This window comes from Sciurus carolinensis, chromosome 3 (genome assembly GCF_902686445.1).
Source record: "Sciurus carolinensis chromosome 3, mSciCar1.2, whole genome shotgun sequence".
NCBI lineage: Eukaryota > Metazoa > Chordata > Mammalia > Rodentia > Sciuridae > Sciurus > Sciurus carolinensis.
Genome location: NC_062215.1, coordinates 79,874,152 through 79,896,568, shown reverse-complemented (window position 1 = coordinate 79,896,568; position 22,417 = coordinate 79,874,152). Strand labels below are relative to the sequence as shown.

General features: G+C 40.8%; 1 protein-coding gene across 1 annotated transcript in view; it reads left to right on the top strand.

Annotated features, from left to right (window-relative positions):
• The first annotated feature begins 11,344 nt into the window (after positions 1 to 11,344).
• Positions 11,345 to 22,417, top strand: part of Marco (macrophage receptor with collagenous structure) — a 36,026-nt gene continuing 24,953 nt past the window's right edge. Inside the window, exons 1-4 of the mRNA XM_047545723.1 lie at positions 11,345 to 11,481; positions 19,141 to 19,242; positions 20,034 to 20,258; positions 21,959 to 21,994. Of these exons, the coding sequence (XP_047401679.1) occupies positions 11,373 to 11,481; positions 19,141 to 19,242; positions 20,034 to 20,258; positions 21,959 to 21,994 (472 nt within the window). The 5' untranslated portion in view covers positions 11,345 to 11,372. The remainder of the gene's footprint in view (positions 11,482 to 19,140; positions 19,243 to 20,033; positions 20,259 to 21,958; positions 21,995 to 22,417) is intronic.

The following is a 22,417-nucleotide window of genomic DNA, read 5'->3' as shown; positions in this document are numbered from 1 at the left end:
TTTCACAAGGACTCACTTCCCTTTTTAGGTCAGATCACTCCATTCATCCTTGGGTCTCCCAGGGAGTCAAATGACACTGAGGAGCTAGTGAATGAACTCAGCTTTTCCCCAAAGGGAGTGTCCCTCTGAACTCAGGCTTCTAGGGCACAGTGGGCAGGGACAGGCTCAAAAGTGGAGAAAAGGGGAAGATAGATGTCGTTTTTGCCACATGTGCGGGTTTTAAAGTCATGTTACTCAGCAAGGGATGGGAATAGACTTTTTTGGTCCATATCATTTTCATTTTTTTTAACCTAGTAAAATATTACATATTTTAACAATTTGTAAGTTCACATAAGTTTGTGATGTTTTCAATTTCATTCACCTCTAAGCATTTTCTAACTTCCCCTGTGATTTTTTTTCTTAGACACTCTGGTTGTTTAAATATGCTGTTTAATTTCCACGTACTTGTGCATTTTCCATTTTTCTTTCTGTTGTTGATGTCTAACTTCATCTCATGGTCAGAGAAGATACTTTGCATGACATCTACCTTTTAAAATCTATTCTGAGTTTGTGGCCTAACATGTGCTGCATCCTGGTGAATGTCCCTTGTGCACTTAGGAACACAGAATGAGTATTCTATTGTCGGATGGAGTTTCTGTATGTGCCTGTTAGGTCTAGTGGGTTTATTGTGCTGTTCGAGTCCTTGATTTCCTCACTTATCTTTTGTCTGACTGACCTATCTGTTACTGAAAGTGGAGTATTGAAGTGCCTGTTTCTCCCTTGAATTTTGTCAGTTTTTGCTTCATGTATTCTGAAGGTTTTCTGTTAGCTCTATTCATGCTGCTGCAACAAAACATCCAAGACTGGGTAATTTGTAAAAAATCAGAAATTTATTTTTTCACACTTCTAGGAAGTCCAAGATCAAACACGGTTGTCTGGAGAGGACTGATCTCTGCTTCCAAGATGCTGCCTTGTCGCCACAGCCTCCAGAGGCTGAAGGTCAGCAAGCCAAAGGCGGCTGGAGCCTCTTTTATAAGTCTAATCCAATTCATGAAGGGATGACCTAATCACCTCTTAAAGATCCCACCCCTTAATACTTAATACCACTGGACATTAAATTTCTTCCTTCCTTCCTTCTTTTCTTTCTTTCTTTTTTTTTTTTTTTTTTGTTTTTGTTTTTGTTTTTGGTACCTGGGATTGAACCCAGGGGCACTTAACCACAGAGCCACATCCCCAGCCCTTTTTAAATTTTTTATTTTGAGACAGGGTCTTGCTAAGTTGCTGAGGCTGTCTTTGAACTTGCCATCCTCCTGCCTCAGCCTCCCTAGCTGCTCAGATTACAGGTGTGAACCACACGCCTACCCAGCCATTAAGTTTCAACATTTGAAAGTTGAACGACACATTCAAAACATAACATCTGTAAACATTTGTAATAGTTATGACTTCTTGCTGTATTGAACCTTTTATTAATATATACTGTCCTCTGTCTCTGGTAACCATTTTAGATTTAAAGTCTGTTTTGTCTTAATATCACCACATCACCCCTATTTTTGGTCACTATTTACATGGAATATTTTATTCCATCCTTTCACTTTCAATCTATTTGTGTCTTTAAAACTAAAGTAAGTGTCTTATAGATAGCATGTAACTGGATCATATGTTAATCCATTTACCAAGCTCTGTCATTTGACATGAATTCATTAATATTTAAACTAATTACCAATAATAAAGAATTGCCATTTCTGCTATTTGTTTTCTACTTGATTTATAACATTTTGTGTTTTATTTCCTGTTACTACCTTCTTTCTGCTTAGTTGATTTCTTGTAGAGAAACATTTTGATTTCCTTATCATTTCCTTAGGTGTAAATTCAATAAATGTTTTCTTTGTGGTTACCATGGAAATTCCATTTACATCTTAAAGTTTTAACAGTCTAATTTGAATTTATACCACCCTAGTAGGATACAACACCTATTGTTGAAGTGCCCTATCTCCCCTTTTGGTTACTGATATTTTTCTACATTATGTGTCCAGTAGAGTAGATAAGAAATGGAATTTTTATGCATTTATATTTTGTAGTCTATAAAATTAAAAGTACAGCTCTAGATCAAAATTACAATCAGACCTACTTTTATAATAACCTTGGAATTGATCTTTTTTGGAGATCTTTATTTCTTCATCTGACTTCCAGTTACTATGGTATATGGTACTTTCTTTCATTTTATCCTGAAGGACTGCCTTTAAAATTTCTGTGGGGCTGGTTTAGTGGTAACAAACTCCCTCAGATTTTATCACAGACTATCATCCTTTCTCCCTTACTTCTGAAGGATAGTTTAACCCAATATTGAATTTTCAATTGACAGATATTTTTCTTTTAGCACTTTGAATATATCAGCACACTGAATGGTCTCCAGGGTTTCTGATGAGAAATCGTTGAGAAGGATTGTATGTGGTGAGTGACTTTTCTCTTGCTGCTTTGCACATTTTCCTTATTTATAGAAAATATGATTCATGTCTGATTCATGATATTGTCATGAGTCTTCTTAAGTTTATCCAACTTATTTATTAAATAAGCTTCTTGAATTTGTAGATGCATGTATTTCATCAAGTTTGGGATATTTCCTAGCACTATTTCTTCAAATATTTCTTCTGATCTTTTCTCAGTCTTCTCCACTGGAATTACCACAATGTGTATGTTGGTCTTCTTGATGCCTTACATTTTCCTTAAGCTCTATTCACTTTTCTTTATTCTTTCTTTCTGTTCTTCAGACTCAGTAATCTCAATGGTGTAGCTTCAAACTTGCTGATTCATTCTTCTACTTAATCAAATCTGATTTTGAACCTCTGTAGTATATTTTCACATTTTATTATACTTTTCCACTCCAGAACTTAGTTTTTGGTCCCTTTAATACATCTTTATTGAAATCCTCATTTTGTCCATATATCGTTTTCCTGTCTTTGTCCAATATCTGCCTTTAGCTCTTTGGTCATCTTTAAGACAGTTGTTTTAAAGTCTTTTCCTAGTAAGTCTGATATTTGGGCTTCTTCAAGCATGTTTTCTGCCCATGTATTTTATTCCTTTGAATGAGTCACACTTAACTATTTTATTGTATAACCCTTCTTAATGTTGTCACTGAGAGGTGGACATTAAAATCTTAGTATGTTTTAACTCAAAAATAATATTGTTTTCTTTTCCCCAAATTTGTTCTTTGATCATTACAATGTGTCTCTATGCTGGGAATCTGTCTAAGATGAACTTGAGAGTCTCTCAGGTCTTTCTTGAACCTGTCTCTTTCTCTGGACATACACAGTGGCTTTTGAAATATACCCTTATGTGGAGCCATTTTTGAATGTCCAAAACAACAAATGCTGCTCCTTGAAGCCTCCTGGAAGTCACTCAGTGGTTGGGGATCGAGACAATAACAAACACTATCCATATTTACCCACCCCTTAGTGAGCAGAAGCAACAATTCATACTCAGAACACAGAACTCCAAAATTTGTAGGGCAAGGTCCTTATTGCCCACTGTAGCTACAGCAAGCCATGCAGGAAACACTGACTGCTGTTCCTTTAGCTGCCTGCCACAGAGCAAGAGAGTTGGAGAAAGGCAATACTACTGTGCTGATGGCTGAAATAGACAGAAATTAGCTGCAATTTACAAGTCAAGCTGTTTCCTGGAAGATGCAATTATTCAAACAAACACCAGAGTAACAAAATAGTCATTTCAGACTATTCATGACAATGCAATTGCTGTCTAGGTGAAGAATCAGATTCCTGCAATATCCTACACCATCATTATCTCTGACTTATGTATTAAAGGATCACTCTAGCTGCTGTATTAAACATAGACTGTGTATTTTCATGGACCACTGTGTGATCACCAGTTAGGAAGCTATTAAAGTAATCCAGGCAAGAAGTCATAGTGGCATGAGCCAGGAATTTGGGGAAAAGTTTCAAATTCTGGATATATTTTGAAAGCAACCCAATATATTTCCTAATGAATTGAATGTTAGGAAAGAAAGAGAGTGATAGAGATAAAAGAGTTTAAGTCTGACTTCAAGGTTTTTGATTGAAACAAATGCCACCAACTATGATAGAGGAAATATCAGGAGTTCTGTTTGGACATATAGAGTTTGAAAAGTCTACTTGAGACATATGTAGAAATGTGAGTATGGAGTTCAAGAGAGAAGCCTGAACTATAAATATATTTAGGATCAAGACACAGGTGGAATTTAAGACCATAATATAAGGAATACCATCAAGGAATTGAGTGTAAGTGGAAAAAGAAAAGGTGACAGGATGAAACCCTGGGGCACTCTAACATTAAGAGACAGGAAAAGGAAGAAATCAGCAAAATAAACCAAGAATGCTAGTGAGATTGAGAAATTATTAGGAAAGTGCTGTGTCTAAAGAGATCATTCCAAGGAGAGAGTAGTCAACTCTATGAAGGGCTTATTATAAGTAACTAAAATCATGATCATAGAGTGTCGCATGCAGAGTTCGTCAGAGATACTCACAAGGGCAGTTTGGGTTGAGTGAAGGTGGTGAAAGCCCCACTGGAGTTGATCTAAATGAGCATGAGAGGAGAGAAACCAAAGGCAAAGAGCCTGGGGAAGTTCATAGAAAGGAGAGTAAAACACTAGGTGGTAAGTTATAGGGGAGTGAGTCAAGAACCAGTGTGTTAGGATGGGGGAAATAGTGATATGGATGTTCAGTAGCTGAGAAGCTCCAGTAGAGACTATAAAAGCAATGCAGTAGATTTTAAAGAAGAAAGAATGACTGCTGGGGAAATGCCCTTGAGTAGGTGAGAGGGGATGGGAGTTGATGCCTCTGTTAAGGGAATGGCTCTTTTGTTGTTGTTGCTGTTCTTTTTAGATATACATGACAGTAGAGTATATTTTGGCATGTTATATATACATGGAGTATAACTTATTCTAATTAGGATCTCATTCTTGTGGCTGTACATGATGTGGAGTTACATAGGTCGTGTATTCATATATATGGATAAGAAAGTTAGGTTGCATTCATTCTACTCTTTCTTATTCCCATCCGCCTCCCTTCCCTTCATTCCCCTTTGTCTAATCCAGTGAACTTCTATTCTTCCCTGCCCCACCCTCCCTTGTTGTGGGTTAATATTCACATAGAGGGACTGGCTCTTGATCACACTTGGAAAGTTCATCTACATCATGTGGAGATGGCAGAATCTTTGGTGCAGATGCTGGAGGTGGTGGGAGTCTTGGAGTTTTCTCAGTAAAGAGGAGGGCAAGGTAGACAGCTGAGAATGAAGACAGGAAATGAAATGAAGACAGATATGAAAGAGTTGCTTGGGAGAGCGAGTTGAACAAAGAACCATCATACAATTACTGAGAGGATTAATTTTCATTTACAGTTTGTGTCATGTAATTAAAATGAGACCATCAGCATGATCACATTGATTTTTTCCCCCAAGTCACATTCAAGCATAGAGCAGGATCAGATCTACTGGGGTTGTGGGGTTTTTATTTCTTTGTTTTTGTCCTTGTTGTTTGCTTTTGCAGCGCTTGGAATTGAAGGGGGCCTCATGCACACTAGGCAAGCACTCTACCATTGAGCTACATCCCCAGTTGTGGTTTTTACCAAGTAAAAGGGGGAAAGGAGTTGAGGAGGTGTGCAAGAGGCGATTATAAGGGCTAATCTTGATTATAAGGGCTGATCATGTCCAGGTAGAAGACTGGACATGAAGTAGATGATGGGCCTTGGAAGAGTGGCAGAAAAATATTTCAGAGGTCCTAGATTCAGGAAATTGCCAGAGAGTGGACTGGATGAACGATTCGGAAAGACTTAGAGTTACTAAAAATGACTAAGTAAAACCTGACCCCAGGAGGATGTGACTAAGCGTTTTAGTCAGGTTTTCATTTCTGAAATCAAAATGCCTGACCAGAACAACTTAGAAGAGGAAAGGTTTATTTTGACTTATGATTTCAGAGGCTCATTCCATGGTTGGCCAATTTCATTGCTCTGGACCTGAGGTGAAGCAGAACACCATGGTGGAAAGGCAAGGCAGAGGAAAGCAGCTCAGTTCATGGTCGCTGGGAAGCAGAGTGAGAGAGTGCAAGAAGCCAGGGATAACACAATCCTCAAGGGCATGCCCCCGTGACCTACTTTCTCCAGCCATGCCCTACCTGCTGACAGTGACCACCCATTGCTCCATTCAAATCATTAATTTGTAAATGGATTAATCCACAGCTTAGACTACTGTTCCCATCATCTAATCATTTCACCTCTGAACATACCTGCATTGTCTCACATGTGAACTTTTGGGGAAATACTCATATCCAAACCATAACAGTAAGGAAGGATGAAAGGTGTATTAGTCAGGGTTCTCTAGAGGAACAGAATCAATAGAAAGTATGATTATAAAAGAGAATCTATTAGATTAGCTTACACAACCAGAAGCTGGATAGTCCACAATGGCTGTCTGCAGGCTGGAGAGCTGGAAGAACCAGCAGCTGCACGGTCCAAGATGCAGAAGCCCCAGAACAAGAAAGATCAACAGTGCTACCCTAGTCCTGAAGGCTTCTGGAAACTCCTTGGAGAATCACTGGCAGAGTCTGCTTTGGACAAGTGAAAAAAGTAAGAGACTGATATCCTCAGACAATGGAAGCAGCAATCAAGCACCATTCAAGTTTGCATCTGCTGCTGCTTCCTTGTTCTTCCAACTCTTATTCCATCCAAGCCACCATCCTATTGGATGATGCTGCTTATGCTTAGGGAAGCTCTCTACTTCAGTTCACCATCCCACTTGCCAGTCATTCCTAGACACACCCTCACTGACAGACTCAGAAGCCTCTTAATCATCGGCATCTCTTAATCCAATCAAGTTGACATTTCAAATTAACCATTAAAAATAGCAAGCTCACTGGGTAAGGAAATGAACAGACACTTCACAGAAGATCTACAAGCAATTGACAAACATGAAAAAATGTTCAACATCTCTAGTAATAAGAGAAATGCAAATCAAAATCACCCTAAGATTCCATCTCACCCCAATTAGAATGGCGATTATCAAGAATACAAGCAATAACAGGTGTTGGCGAGGATGTGGGCAGAAAGGTACACTCATACATTGCTGGTGGGGCTGCAAATTAGTGCAGCCACTCTGGAAAGCAGTGTGGAGATTCCTTAGAAAACTCGGAATGGAACCACCATTTGACCCAGCTATCCCACTCCTTGGCCTAAACTCAAAGGACTTAAAATCAGCATACTACAGAGATACAGCCACATCAATGTTCATAGCTGCTCAATTCACAATAGCCAGATTGTGGAACCAACCTAGATGCCCTTCAATTGATGAATAGATAAAGAAACTGTGGTGTACATATACAATGGAATATTACTCAGCCATAAAGAATGATAAAATTATGGCATTTGCAGGCAAATGGATGAAATTGGAGAATATCATGCTAAGTGAGATAAGCCAATCTCAAAAAACCAAAGGACGAATGATCTCGCTGATAAGTGGATAATGACACATAATGGGAGGTGGGAGGGGTTAGTGTTAGGGTTAGAGTTAGGGTTAGAGAGAGGGGCAAGAATGGAGGAAGGAAGGACTGTACAGAGGGAAAAGAGGGGTGGGAGGGGTGGAGGGAAGGGAAAAAATAACAGAATGAATCAAACAACATTACCCTATGTAAATTTATGATTACACAAATGGTATGCCTTTACTCCGTGTACAAACAGAGAAACAACATGTATCCCATTTGTTTACAATAAAAAAATTTTTTAAGGGGGAAAAAAAAATAGCAAGCTCACTGGGGAGGGTAAGGGTGTTTGTTTTTCTTGCATTCACAGAGCTTGGAACACAGCAGGCATTCCATAGACATGTGACTAAGCGTTTTAGTCAGGTTTTCATTTCTGTAATCAAAATGCCTGACCAGAACAACTTAGAAGAGGAAAGGTTTATTTTGACTTATGATTTCATCGACTGCACTGGTGCTCAGGTGGACAGTAGCACTAATGACCTCACTGTGAGGCAGTGATGATGGGAGGCAGGAAGAGGTGTGGAGGCTTGGTTTGCCTGTTTGCTGTGAGTTTTGTTTTGGACCCTTAGATTGGCAATAACATGGTTGCCCCAGTTTTAAGCTGTAATGAGGTTGCTCAAGGGTCCTTCTTACTGATTTTCCAGGCAACTCACTCACTGAACTAATTTGGGACCCACTAGTTGCTAGAAAATCAAAGTCTGCAGAGGCTTCTGAAAGTGGGGTCACACTCACATGGGGTCCTCCACCCCCATTTCTCCTGTCTAATAAAGCACCGTGAGTCACTTGACTGTCACTTCAAAGAACATCAGAACTTGATATAACTGCATTGTGGCCTCTCCGAACACACACTTCAATACTCCAATCCAATTATATTCACTCTGCTAGAAAAATAAAGCCAAAACCTGCATTTCTTGAACAAGCTGGTCCCCAAATGCAAATCAACTACTTCGTCTGGGGAAGAAACAGCCAGATCCTTGTTCCAGGAGATAAGAGTGTCTGAGTGGAACTTAGGAAATTAGGAAATGTGGTACAGTTGTGTGATTTAGGCTTGATGGCAGGTTTAAGGGATTTTTCAGGGTGACATTGACAGTGCAGAGTGTCACATTGACACAGACCTGATATTGAGTGCTACTCTGCACAGAGCCCTTTTGTTTACAAATGTGCTTACAGTTGGGTCACTTCCTTCAGTCCTCGCAGTCACCCTGTGGGCACGTGGGAAACTCTTGCTCTCGCCTGTAATGGGGACACTGAAACCCAGGGCTAATGAAAGGGCCAGGACCAGAGTGAGTGTGTGATCAGCACTGTTATAAGTGTTTTGGATGCTAACTTTATTTCAAATGTTTCTATTCAGCTCATCAAAGAATTTTTGTATGATTTTGATTAAAAACTACATGTTGAATTATTTATCTTGAGAACTGCATCTTCTGAACTCAAGGCTATTCTGGTCCAGGCTCTGGGTCTCAGGCCCTGCAGAATGGATAGATTAGCTTAAATCATATAAAATACCCATTTATTGCATGAGAAAAAGGGATGAACATCAGTAATTTCATATGGTTCAACCTAAATGGATCCTCCCAAAATGGGGTGTAGGGGCTCCCAGATGTCTGTGCTGCATGTGAGCACTTCATTACTCTGCTTAGCTGTCCTCAGCCTGGCTGCACATTGGAGTCACCCAGGGAATTCATCAAGACCTGTCTTAGGCAGGAGGTGGGAAGCTGGCGTGTGTGTTTTCAAAAGCTCCTCTGATGCAAACCTCAGGATTGGAGCTCCTGGATTAAACCAGAATTAAACCAGGTTATAGAGGCAAGGTATTCCTGGATTCAAATTCTAATGCCAATCCTTCCTCACTGCATGATTCAAGCAAGTAATAAGTTGCGAGTGTTGGGTTGCATAAGTAACAATGAATCCTGGATAACAACCATGCACCGGGAGCTATGACTTTGTACTGAGGTTCAGAGAAGTTAAGTCATTTAACCAATTCCACACAGCAAGCATGAAAGAGTTGAATTCAGGACCCAGGTGCATCTGGCCCCAGAGCCAGAGCTGAAAAGATTGTATTTGACAGTCACTAAATAATCCCTCCAAAAATAAAGAGGCACTTGATAATTAGCCCATTTCATTTCTAATGATCCCTGTCCCCACCCCCACGTGGGTCAGCACTAAGTCAGAGACAAAGAGGAGGTACTGGGATCAAAAGTGAGCAGGTTTATTTGCCGGGATGTTTACCTCCCCAGGGGAAAGCCCCCTAAAGCCTCTATTATTGGTCTCTCTCTGCCCCAAACTTCTGGCCAGCTGCCTGAACTTCCTCATCTCAATTCTCTCCTTCAATCTTCTCATTCCCAGCTTCTGCACTTGGCCCTCTGCCAAAACCAGTGACTTCCTTAATGTTGAAACTGTGGGACTGCCAGGGATGCCTGCCTTGCAGGGGACTTCCAGTAACTCACTTTTCAGAATTTCATTCCCCTTTCACTTTCTGCCATGCGACAAGCCAAAGAGAGCGACTTCCCCTGGCTCCCACCTCATCTGCTGCGCACTCTCCTCCTTAGTGCTTCTGTCCCAAATGGACTCCAAATCTCAAGGTTCCCTCACCAGCTGCCCTGCCTCAGTGAGTCTATACTTCTTTTCTTTCCTACCTGGGAGGCCGTCACCTTTTCTTGATCTCCAGATCAATCCCCACCATCCCTCTACAACCAGCTCCTTGATTTAGAGAGTGAAACTTTTTGTGCCATGCCTGTCCTTGCCTCCCCTGCATCCAGGAAGTTGTCCTCTTGCAATATCTGTCATTGCTCACTGCACAGCAACTTTCTGGAATTTCATTGTGTCCACGTCCATCTTGCATATGGGACTGTGAGCATTATTAAGACAAAGGCACATCTTCATCTCCCTGGTACCTGCAGCTTCGCCGCTTCTCCAGGGAGGGTAGTAATATGGCCACAGTGTTTGTTATGTACCAGGTGCATGCTTAGCCAGTGCCCTTGATTAGCATCTTCTTTATTTTACAAACAAGGAAAGTGTGGCCTCGAGTTTGAGTAAGTTGCCCATGGTCACACAGCTCCGAAAAGGAAGAAAGAGAATTTGAAGCAGGTATTCTGGTTCTTAGCATCTGCATCTGAACCACCATGCTGTATACAACATTCCTGGTAGGGTTGGTGACAGGATACAGAGAGGGAACAGCATTCTCCCCTCAAGGAGCTCAGATCTCACCAGGGCTAGAGCAAGAACACATATGCATACCCAAACCACAAAGAACAGGGGAAAACTACAAGAACTCTAACAAGGTACTCAAATGTGGTACAGAGCAGTGCTCCTCAAACTTTAATGTGCATATGAATCACTTCGGAATCTTATTCAAATGTATTTGGATTCAGTCTTTATGAGGTGGGAGCCAAGACTGTGCATGTTACAAATTTCCAAGTGATACTGATGTTGATGGTCCAAGGACCACACTGAGTAGCAAGGATGAACTCTCTAAGGGTTCGAGTAGGTCAGAAGAGGGAGATTTCCGTGTGGTCTGGAGAGATCCTGGAACAACTAGCTGGGTTCAAGACACACCTAGGACTTAATTAAGGAGAGAGGAGGAAGTGAACCATCCTTGCCAGGGTCATCCAGGGGCCTGAGAACAATGCCCCAAAGTTCCTGGATCCCCCTTAATAAGCAGCTGCACTAAGCAGAAGCTCCACATGTGAATGACCTGCTTTTGAGAAATACCCAGTCCCAAACAAGTCAGGAAACATTTTGAGAATTTAGAAATTAGAGCCAAAGGGAAGTCCTACGTGTTCTACCAGTAGCTAAGAGATTACATGGGAACGAGTGGTTCCTCTTAGGGGAGCATTTCTGCTGGCTCCAGGACTTTGACCACCTATAAAGCTTAGCAATGGAAAATAAGGAAGCCTTCAAGGAGGAAGCATTCTTGGAGACCACTGAAGAAGGAGAGGCTCTTGACCAAACCATGTTCCCTGCGATGGAGACCTTTGAAATCCATGGTAAAGTACCACTTCCCAATAACAGGATTACCTGGTAATTCAGTCTTTCTGCTGTTGAACTATAAGAAGACACAAGTTGATAGAAAGTCTAGGTTTGCACCTTTATAGCATTTTGCACCCGACTCTCATTATGCAGGTCTGCAATGTATCAGACTGGAATTTCTGGAATGCTAATAATAGATGCTGTATCTTTAGCATTTAGGACTTTTTTTTTTTTAAGCTTTACCATTTCTTTAAATTATAATTAAATATTTTGCCTTGAATAAATGCCAATGCTTATTAAATGCCTGCTTTTTTATGAGTATCTTATTCTGACACACTGGTTGTGTGTTAAATGAATATGCAAAACTGAGGGAGTTGAAAACTTCCATTGTGCTGAAGCCAAGCACCATATGTTTTTTGTACAATTTCTTTAAAATACTTTTATGAATTCTGTTATAGCTGAGGGGTTGATCCAGAAACACAGTCTTCACTTCATGTTGGTTAGGACATGTTCATAGCTTCAGAATTAGTTTGTCTTAGATTGAACACAGTTTTTAAAAATTCAATCAACCTCGTTTTCTTTATTTTCTCCCTCCATGCTACACAGTTGATATATTTTTTAAATCTCCTAGAATCCATAGCCTTTAAAGTCAGGTAGTACTTCCCACAGATAATCTCTGATTTCCCATCCTAGAACTTTCTCCTGGAATCACCTTCCAAAGGGATTAGGCATTTCCACTCCCAGGTTTTTCTGGACTTTGTGTATGTAGAAACAATGACAACTCTGTCCCCTGACCTGGTCTGTGAATGTCCTTGGTTGGAATTGGTGGGTGCCGGAAGATGAAGGGTTGGGGTACTGCCTTTAGGAATTTATGGTGTGATACAGAGAAAGGCAAGTGGGTGACTCACTATAACCACTGTTGGCTGTCAGAACTTTTCAGCATACGGTGTTCTGGCTATGTGGCTTTTTAGGATACAGAAAGTGTTCTAGAAAATTCAGCTAATCAAACATTCAGTACCTGTTACAACCCGGACACTGTGCCCAGGAAAGAGACATGAATAAACAGAACCGTAGGCTTTGAGGAGTTCACACTTGGTGGTGGTGACATGAAAGTTACCCATAAGCTGAACTTTTCCATACAGTTTGTCACCAATTGTGAAAGAGATTTTTATAGGACATTGTGGGAGGACTACTGGTATTGGACCTGGAAGTAGAGTCACTTCTAAAGTTAAAAGGGAAAAGGAGATTAGTTACAGAAAGGGGAGTTTCTGGGGCAGCGGTGGGGGGCCACATGTCTATATATAATAAGAAATACAAATGGCTCTACCCTGTAGGGCCAACATTGGGAGGGGAAGCTCAGGGGAATTGAGGCCGGGACCAAGGAAGGTGGAGTTGATCCTGAGATGGTGCAGGAGGTTGACCTGGGTCTGAGAGGCATTGCTTTGCATCTGAGGTTGCTCACTGTGTAGAGGGGAGACTGGGGAATGGGCTGGAGAGGGGTGAGGACAGAGAGTAGCGTGACAGCAAGGGATGATGAGGAGCAGGGGCTCAAGGAAAGAAAAAGGAGATCTAAACCATAATAGACTTGTTTCCACATCTGTGGGCTCTTGTGAGTCTAGCACACAGAATATCAGGACCTCTCAATAATTTCAAGCTTCCCATCTTTCTTTACAATATTCTTCCCCCCCCCCACACTTTTCAGTCTGAAGGAGAACATTTGTTGTTATTGTTTATTTTTGGCAAAGAAGTCTCGAACAAAATACCAATAGAAAAATGGAGATTTCATTGTTTGCCATCATTGATATTATCCATTAGCTCCCAGTCCGGTCCCTTCTTCCTACACTAAAGATAATCTAAAGACACTTTTAAACATTCCCCTAAGTCATCCTAACCCTGAAGTCCGGACAAATCAGTTCTGCTGTCACTTCATGTAATAATTCTGACCTTGTTTATCACGCCAATATTTCTCAATATCTTTTAAATATCTGGCTTTACCACACAGACATTTTTTAGCTTTTTATTGTGAAATATTTACATAGATTGACAGAAAGTTGCAAAATACTTAAAGGAAGGTCTTGATGACTCTTCACCCAGTTTCCTTCAGCAGTTACATCTTACATAGCTTTGGTATGTCACAGCCAGAAAATTGCTGTGATCCACAGTTTCTCTGAGCTGTACATGAACTCATGTGTATGCCTATAGTTCTATGCATCTCTGTGTTTTATAGACACACATCCCCCTCAGTCCTCCACAGAAATCCTTAACCCTGGCAATTACTAACCAATTTCCCATCTCTATAGTTTGCTATTTCAGAAATGGTATATAAAGGAACTACACAGTATATAACTTTTTAAAGATTGGTTTTTTTCACATAGGATAATTTTTTGAGATCCATTTAAGCTGTTGGATATCAATATTAGGGTTTTTTTTTTTAAATTAGTGAGTCTTCATTCCATGGTAGGAATATACCACAGTTTGACTACTCAACCACTAAAGGACATTTAGGTTGTTTCCAGTTTAGGCTCTTATAGATAAGACAGCTATAACCATTTATGGAAAAGTTTCTGTGTGAACATGAATTTTCATTTCTCTAGGATAAATGTCCAAAAGTATGTTTCTGGGTTCTAAGTGTATGTGTGGTCTTACGAAAACCAGTCAAAGTATTTTCCAGTGTAACGGTACCATTTTACCTTCCTACCTGCAATGTAAAATGGAAATAGTTTCTTCACATCCTTTCTAGCATTTGGCATTCTTTTTTTTTTTTTAATTTTACCCATGCTCATAGGTGTGCAGTGTTTCCTCATTGTAGTTTTAATTACGTTTCGTAATGGCTAATGATGTTGAATATATTTAAGTGTTTATCTGCCATTTGTACACTTTCTTCATTGAAATGCCATTCCATGTCTTTTGCCTGTGTTTTAATTGGATTGTTTGTTTTTTTATTGTTTAGTTTAATTTTGTGTGATTTTCCCCCTGTTGGGGATCAAACCTAGGGTCTCACACATACTGGGCAATGACTCTGCCACTGAGCTGAATCCACAACCCCAAGGATTCTTGATACAGTTTAGATACAAGTTCTTTGCCAGATATGTGGTCTGTGGATATTTTCTCCCAGTCTGTAACTTGTGTTTTTATCTTCTTAACAGGGTCTTTTGCACAGCAAGCATCTTTTATTCTGATGAGGTCCATCCAATTTAACAATCTTCTCTTCATAGATTATGCTTTTGGTCTGATCTAAGACCTTTTCACCAAGCCCTAGTTCTGATTTTCTCCTATGTTGTATTCTAAAATGTTTATAGTTACATTTTACAACTAAGTCTATGATCCATTTTGAATTGTTTTTCAATTGAGGTATCAGGTTTTTGCTGTTGCTGTTGTTGTTTTTTGGTTAGGAAAAATCTTTATTTTTTCAAATTTAATTTAATTTTATTTTTTGATTCATTGTACACAAATGGGGTACAACTTTTCATTTCTCTGGTTGTGCATGATGTAGAGTCACACTGTTCATGTAATCATCATACATGTACACGAGTAATGATGTTTGTCTCATTCCATTATCTTTACTTAACCTGCCCCTTCCCTCCCCTCCCCTCATTTCCCTCTATACAATCCAACCTTCCTCCACTCTTCCTTTACCCCATTGTTGTTTTTTATTTTTGTTTTTGTTTTCTTGGCAATGGATGCCCAGTTGTTTCAGCATCATAGGTTGAAAAGGCTGTTCTTCCCTGCATTAAATTGCTTTAGCATCTTTCTGGGATTTTGATAGGATTGTGTTACACCTGTAGGTAAGCATAGGGAAATTGGCATCTTTACTATGTTCAGGTTTATCCATGAACATGGTATGTCTGTTCATTTATTTAAGTATCTGCTTGTTTAAAGTCAGAATTTTGTAATTTTCAAAAATCAATAGAGCAAGTTTGTGTCAGTCTATTTTTGGGTTCTGTATTTTGTTCGATTGACCTATGTGACTATGCCAGTACCGTAATCAACTGTCTTGATTACTGTGGCTATATTATAAGACTGGATCTCAAGTAGATTTATTCCTTACATCTTATTCTTTTATTCAAGATTATTTTAGTTATTCTAGGACCTGGCCTTTCCATATAACTTTTAGTATCAACTTATCTATACCAACAAAAAAAGCCTTGCTATGATTTTGATGGGAAATATACTACTACATCTATACATAAATGTAGAGAGTATTAACATCTTTACTATATTCATGTTTTAATCCATGAACATCATATGTTTCTTCATTTACTTAAGTCTTTGATTTTTTTAAATCAGAATTTTATAATTTTCAGCATTCAGACCCTGTACATGTTTTTTTAGATTTACATCTAAATATTTTATTTTCTTTGTAGTAACTATCAAAGATATTGTGTTTTAGTTTTGGCTTTAATTTTGCTAGTATTTAGAAATGCAATTGAATTTTATATGCTAATCTTTATCTTGCAACTTTGGTGAACTTATTTATTACTTCTAGGAGGTTTTTTGTAGATTCTTTTGTATTATCTATATAGACAGTCAGTTCTTTTGCAGATAGGAATATACTTATTTGTTCCTTTCCAATAACTTCTCTTTTTTTTCTTTTTGCACTGGTTTGAACTTTCCAGTATTACATTGAGTAAGAGGAAAAAATGGACATCTCGCCTTGTTTTGAATATGAAGGGAGAAACATTATAATCTGCCTTTCATAATTAAGTATAATGTTAGCTTTAGATATTTTGTACATGCTATTTTTTAAGTTCCATGTTTGTTTAAAGTTTCTAATCAAGTTTTCTAAGAGTTTTTAATATGTTTATTTTTATGTATAATATATATGAATCATGAGAGTTTTGCTATGAGTTACATATTGTCAAGTGCCTTTTTTACGTTTTAGTTATAATTTTTCATGTTAACTTACTGATCTGGTATATTGTTTTGACTGGTTCTCAAATATTGAACCATTCTTGCATACCTGAAGAGATACCATCTGGTAATGACATGTAATTCCTTTTATAGATTTCTTGATATGATTTATTAGTATTTTGCTGAAGATTTTTATGTCAAAGTTCATGAGTCATTTTGGTATTTAGATTTCTGAGGACTTTCTTTTTTACTACCTTGTTTGATTTCATATCAGAATAATTCTGACTTCACAAAATGATTTGGTAAGTATTTCTTCCTCTTCCATTTTCCTGTATAAAATGGATTCTAATTCTTCTTTAAATGGTTATTAGGACACTTAAGTAAAATCATATGGGCCTGAATATTTCTTTTGGGGAATTAGAAATTAAAAATTAAATTTATTTAGTGTTTATAGATATTTGGATTATTTATTTTTATCTTGCTTGTATTTTGGTAGTTTGTGGCTTTTGAAGAATTGGACAATTTCCTTTAAGCACAAAGTTAGTAATAGTATGCTCCTACTTTTTATCAATAGTTACATGTTCTGTAGTAAAATCCCATCTCATTTTTTATATTAAGATTTGTGTCTTCTTTCTTTCTTATCATTGTAAGTCTCGCCAAAGGCTTGTCAATTTTAGTGATTTTTTCAAAGAACTAGCTTTTGTATAATTCTTCTTTCTTGCTTCTTTTTTGTATTCCTATTTAAAATTAACTTACATCTGCTCTTATCTTTAATATTTTCCCCTGGTTGATTAGGGTTTACTTTGTTCTTCTTTCCTAGTTTCTTGAGGTAAGAACTTAATCTGTTGATGTGAAATCTTTTTACATTTTTAGTGTAAACAATTAATACTATTAATTTTCTTCTCAGTGCAATTTCAGCTATATCCCATAAACTTTGATCTATTGTAATTTCATTTTCATTAAGTTCTTAAAATTTTTCTTTGAGACTTTCTCTATGACTTGTATTTTATTTAAATGTACTTTTTAAAAATTTTCCAAATATTTGGAGATTTTCTTCTTGTCTATTATACAATAGTATATACAGGGCCAGGTGGACAGCCTGGCATTCACTAGTGTGTGTCTCAGGGCCGTAGAACACCTATCAGGGTCCTTCTGTCATGAGAAGATGGCAGGCCTGAAAGGCTAGAGTTAGTATGCAGCCATTTGTTTCTACATTGGGATCTTTTATGGGATTGAAATACTTTTGTTTTCCTCTGGAGGCATATCTTCCTTGTGAGTCAGACAAGAGAGCTGTTAGATTTCTGAAAACTGCTTCTCTAAAATCCCTGCCTAGACCCCCCTGGATTACCCCAGGGAAGCCCATTCTGATTTACCAGAGGCTTTTCTCATTCTCTCATCTTCCTTATTGGCCAAACCAGAATAGATACTTCCTTTGTAGTTTGTTCCACCTTAGAGAGATGAAATGCTCGGTGTAGAGGGTGGAGGCTTCACTAGATCCTTCACTTTGTACAGAGCAAGCTAGATATACCCACAGATCCTAAGTCTCCAGTTCCCAAAATGCCTCCCCCAGTCCAGGTGGTAGCTTTGAATTATAAAACCATTCCAGGCCTGTGTGGACAGCCATGCACTACTTCAACACTGCCACCTTTCCTTTCCCCCTCACTTTATCTTTATTCAAATGCTTTCCCCATGCTCCCACCATCTTGTTTTAGTATAGATTTCCATGATTGCTCTCACCCCCCACCCCAACCTCTGTAATACCTGTGTCCATTCTCACCACATGCTTCATTTCATCAGGTTTAGGGCTATCCCTAGACAGTACCTTGTGTCAAATGTGAGATTCACTTGCACATCACATGCCTCACCATGATGCTGTTGTGGCTTCCCAAGTCCCTGAGTTGCATTCCCAATGTCTTTCCAAAACTTCTACACTGGCTGTGTCCAACTCTGCACATGTTCAGCCCCCAACACTATTCAGCCATTCATTTATTCACTGATCCATTCATTCATTCTGCCATCATCTTCCAGCATATCCTGTGTGCCAGCCACCATGTTGGTGCTGGAATATAGAACAAGAATCTTCCCAACCATTTGAGGAGACTGAGATAGGTACAGACCCAATTAAGAGTGATTGGTATCATGACAGAGGAACAAACAGTGATGTGGGGAAGCAGAAAGTGTTCCACCCAGCCCAGGAGACCAGAGGAAGAATCTAGAAGCAGTAAAGTCTCTACTGTGCTCACAAAGAATGAGTAGGAGCTGGTCATGTGGCAGGGAGGAGGATAAGTCCTATATTTAGAGGAAGTGTTTAAATTCCAAAAGTCTGGGAGGAGGAAGATTGTTTCTACCTTATTTATTTATTTATTTATTTACTCATTTATTATTTTTATTTTTTTAGTGGTTGATGAACCTTTATTTTATTTATCTATTTTTATGTGGTACTGAGAATCAAACCCAGTGCCTCACATATGCTAGGCAGGCGCTCTACCTAACTCCAGCCCTTCCACTTTACTTAAACACATGAATTCATTAATTTATTCCGTGAACACCATTGAGCACACGATTTGGGTCAGGCATGGTCCTGGGGCTTTAACAGTGAACAAGATGGTGTGACATTTCTTTTAACGTGATACGGAGGTTTGAATGCTCAGTCACACCAGTGGCCCTTACGTGGTGGCAAAAATAAGGGTCCAGGTGAAGATTTCATGTCTTTGCTACATGACTTTCTAGGGAGACCTCCGCTCACATGATGTGGCCTGGCACAGGCTGGGTCCCTTCTTCTGTGCCCTCTGCAGCAACTGTATGCTGCCTGGCTTGTGTTTCAGATTCAAAGCCCAAGAAGAGAAATGGGGTGAACTGCTTCATGGCTATAGTGATCACCTACCTGATTCTGCTCACAGCAGGCGCTGCACTGCTGGTGGTCCAAGGTAAAGCCATCGTGGTCCTCTGTGGTCCCTCCTGGGATGGTGGAACTCGCTACTCTAATACAGGGCTCAGGCTGGGAGGAGAGTCCTAGCACTACTGCTGCCCACTGGCTGACCCATTGTGGGAGACTGCTCAGTCCCTGGGCCACCACAGTGATGGGGAGGAAAAGGTAGTGTGGGGCAGGTGTGAGAATGCAGTTGGGGACTTTGTATGTGAAGCCGTGAAAGATGTAATGATTTCACCTGGGGTCTGCCACACACATCTGGCACAAAGGATTCCCAGCCTTTGATTCCAGTGTTCATAGAACATGATTTTACTTTCAAAGTATCCCAGTCCAAATGTTAAAGTCACAAAGCAATTCCATTTACAGACACTGAAGCTACTCAAGAACTTTGTGTGCACAGTTGTCATAAACACTTGTCACCAACATATGAAGGTTACACTTGAACGCTGCTTATACATCTTCAGGTCTGACCAATTTAGTTGTCATGCATTCACACCCAGAGTGTACAAAGAAGGTCTGGGTGAAAGTTGGAGCTTGACAGTGAACTCTGTGGGCACACTGTTAGGCCATGCAGGAATGTTATGGGGGTACATAATGTCATGCCTGACTGGGGGAAGGACACTTGTTCTAGTTGTAGAAAAAGCTCTGTGCTCACACAAAGTCGTGACAGCACATGGAATTTCTGTTCATGACTTCAGGACACACATGACACAAGAATGTCAGGGCTGTGTTCTGATGGCTTGGGCTTTAATGAGGACTCTAAAGGGATGATACGGGGTGGGGGTCCAGTTCTGAATCTGCAGGAGCGGCTCTGGGCCCTGGAGATGTACTTTCCCAATAGCACGCTGGCTGCTGAGGACAGACCAACCTTCTCCTTGCTGCAGTTGGTATACCCCAAAACACACCTGGCTCAGAGTGCATCAGAACTGCAAGTCCTGCAGGCCCAGATGGCCCAGGTTCGTGGCAGCCAGGAGCAGCTTCTTCAGAGGGTAGACAACTTCACTCGGAACCCAGGTTTGACCTTCTCTCTTCCAGGCTGGGACTCCTCAGAGGAGGATGAGGAAGGAGGAGCTGTTTGTTCATGCAATGAGGCAAGAGGGCTTTCCAGGACCAGGGACTCTGGGGACAAGGCAGGGGGTGAGAGCCATGTGAGATGAGCATGAAAATACAGGCTTCAGGGAGGTCGCATATAGGGCTTTGGAGACAGTGGGGTCAGGAACCAGGGGACTAAGGGCACTACCCAGGTGAAGTGTGGCCAGAGACTGCAGCAACCAACCCAAGGACAATTCTGAGTCACCAAGACCCTAAACTGATCTAGAACTCTTAGGAGAGTGGGTAAGATGCAGTCTGGAACAATTCCCACTCTTATGCAGCTGCCTTCCTTGACCTGCAGTTAAGGAGAGAAAGTTGAAGACCCTAGGCTGCTCTAGAAAGTGTGGGGACCTGGGAAGGGAGAGGCCAGCAGGACCTGCTGGGGAAAATGGAAGGGCTTAGATTGTAGGAGAAAGTGGAGCCAAAGGTGGACATGATAGGGATTCCTTCCTTCCATCCTCTCAGATTCTTAGAGTGGCATACTTTATTGTCTCAGGTTGACCCACAACAAGAGGAGCTTTGACCTTGATTGGTTTGGGCAAAAAAGTGCCCAGGCGTGACCCAACTGTCACACAGTTACACTGTGACACAAAGTTCTGAACCCATGTCAAGAGCAAGCAGGAACTTAGGAGGTTGGTCCCATGACTGTACCCTGGACACAAAGTCCAGGGGGTAAGATGATATTTTAGTCAGTTTTTCACTGTTGTGACTAAAAGACCTGACCAGAACAATTGTAGAAGAGGAAAAGTTTATTTGAGGGCTCATGATTTCAGAGGTCTCAGTCCACAGAAGGCCGGCTCCATTCCTTTGGGCTTGAAGTGAGGCTGAACACCATGGTGGAAGAGTGTGGCAGAGGGAAGCGCTCACATGATGATCAGAGAGCAGAGAGAGAGAGAGACTGCACTCACCAGATACCAAATACATACCCAAAGCCACGCCCCCAGTGCCCACCTCCTCCGGCCACACCCTGCCTGCCTCCAGTTATCACTCAGTTAATTCCATCAGGGATTAATCCACTGATTGGGTTATCTTCTAAACCTTCTTGCATTGTATCACACATGAGCTTTTGAAGGACACCTCACATCCACACCATAACATATACTGTGGCCTCCCCAGGAAATGAAGATGAAGGCTGAGTCAGGATGTAGGAGGAGCTAGTGGGCAGATAGATGGAGTCTAGGCTTGGACATTCAGACACCATGGGAGTCTCTCCCTTAAAATGTGAAGGAGCTTGTTTTGACTGACATGAGGAGACCCTTCTGAGACCCCACAAACACTTGTGAGCTGGTTTGGAGAAGTGCTGGTGTGTGTGGGTGGCCTCCACCCCTTTTCCACACTCCCGTGGCCCCCCAGGGATCTGCTCCCTGGGAGACTACTAGTAAGACACACACTGCTAGCAGACTACAAGTGTCAGCTCAACACCTGGCTCTTCCCAAGAACATTGTCCTGAACACACCCAGCGGTTTGGATCCTCTTACCCAAACACCCCTATACTAGTGGGTTGAAGGTTTTGCTCCCCGTGTGGGTAGTCCCACTTTCTATAGCAGAACATAGGAGATCTCTGGGGGAGAGCCAAAAGGGCCCTTCTGTTGGACCTCCAGCCTTCTCTCTTTCCCTTGCAGAGCTGTTCGGGATTAAAGGTGAACAAGGAGCCCCAGGTAAGTTCATTTCCTCTCTGACCCATCTTGCTCCACCCACAAACCTGCCCTCCAGGGCCCTTGGCCTGCACCATTCTGGGGCTGAGTCTAGTCTGATCCTAGCTTACCTCCCACCAGTCCCAAGGCTGTGTCAACTGAATTGCCTCTCTGGGCCTTGACCACTCTTGGACTCCCAGCTTGCGGGCCTCTGCCCTCCTCGTTGCTTAAAATAATTGCCCTCTCCATTCCACCCACTCAAACCTCACCGGCCTCCAGGTCAGCTGGTTTCCCCAGCTCCCCACCCTCCACCCCCAGTCAGGTGCCCAGCTCTCAGGAGCTTCTCATCTCCCACAAGTCCTCTTTCTAGGCATCTTTTACCACTTATCACAGGAGGTGCTGTGCTGATGTCCATGATGCTCAGCTCAACTCTCCCAGAGAGCTATA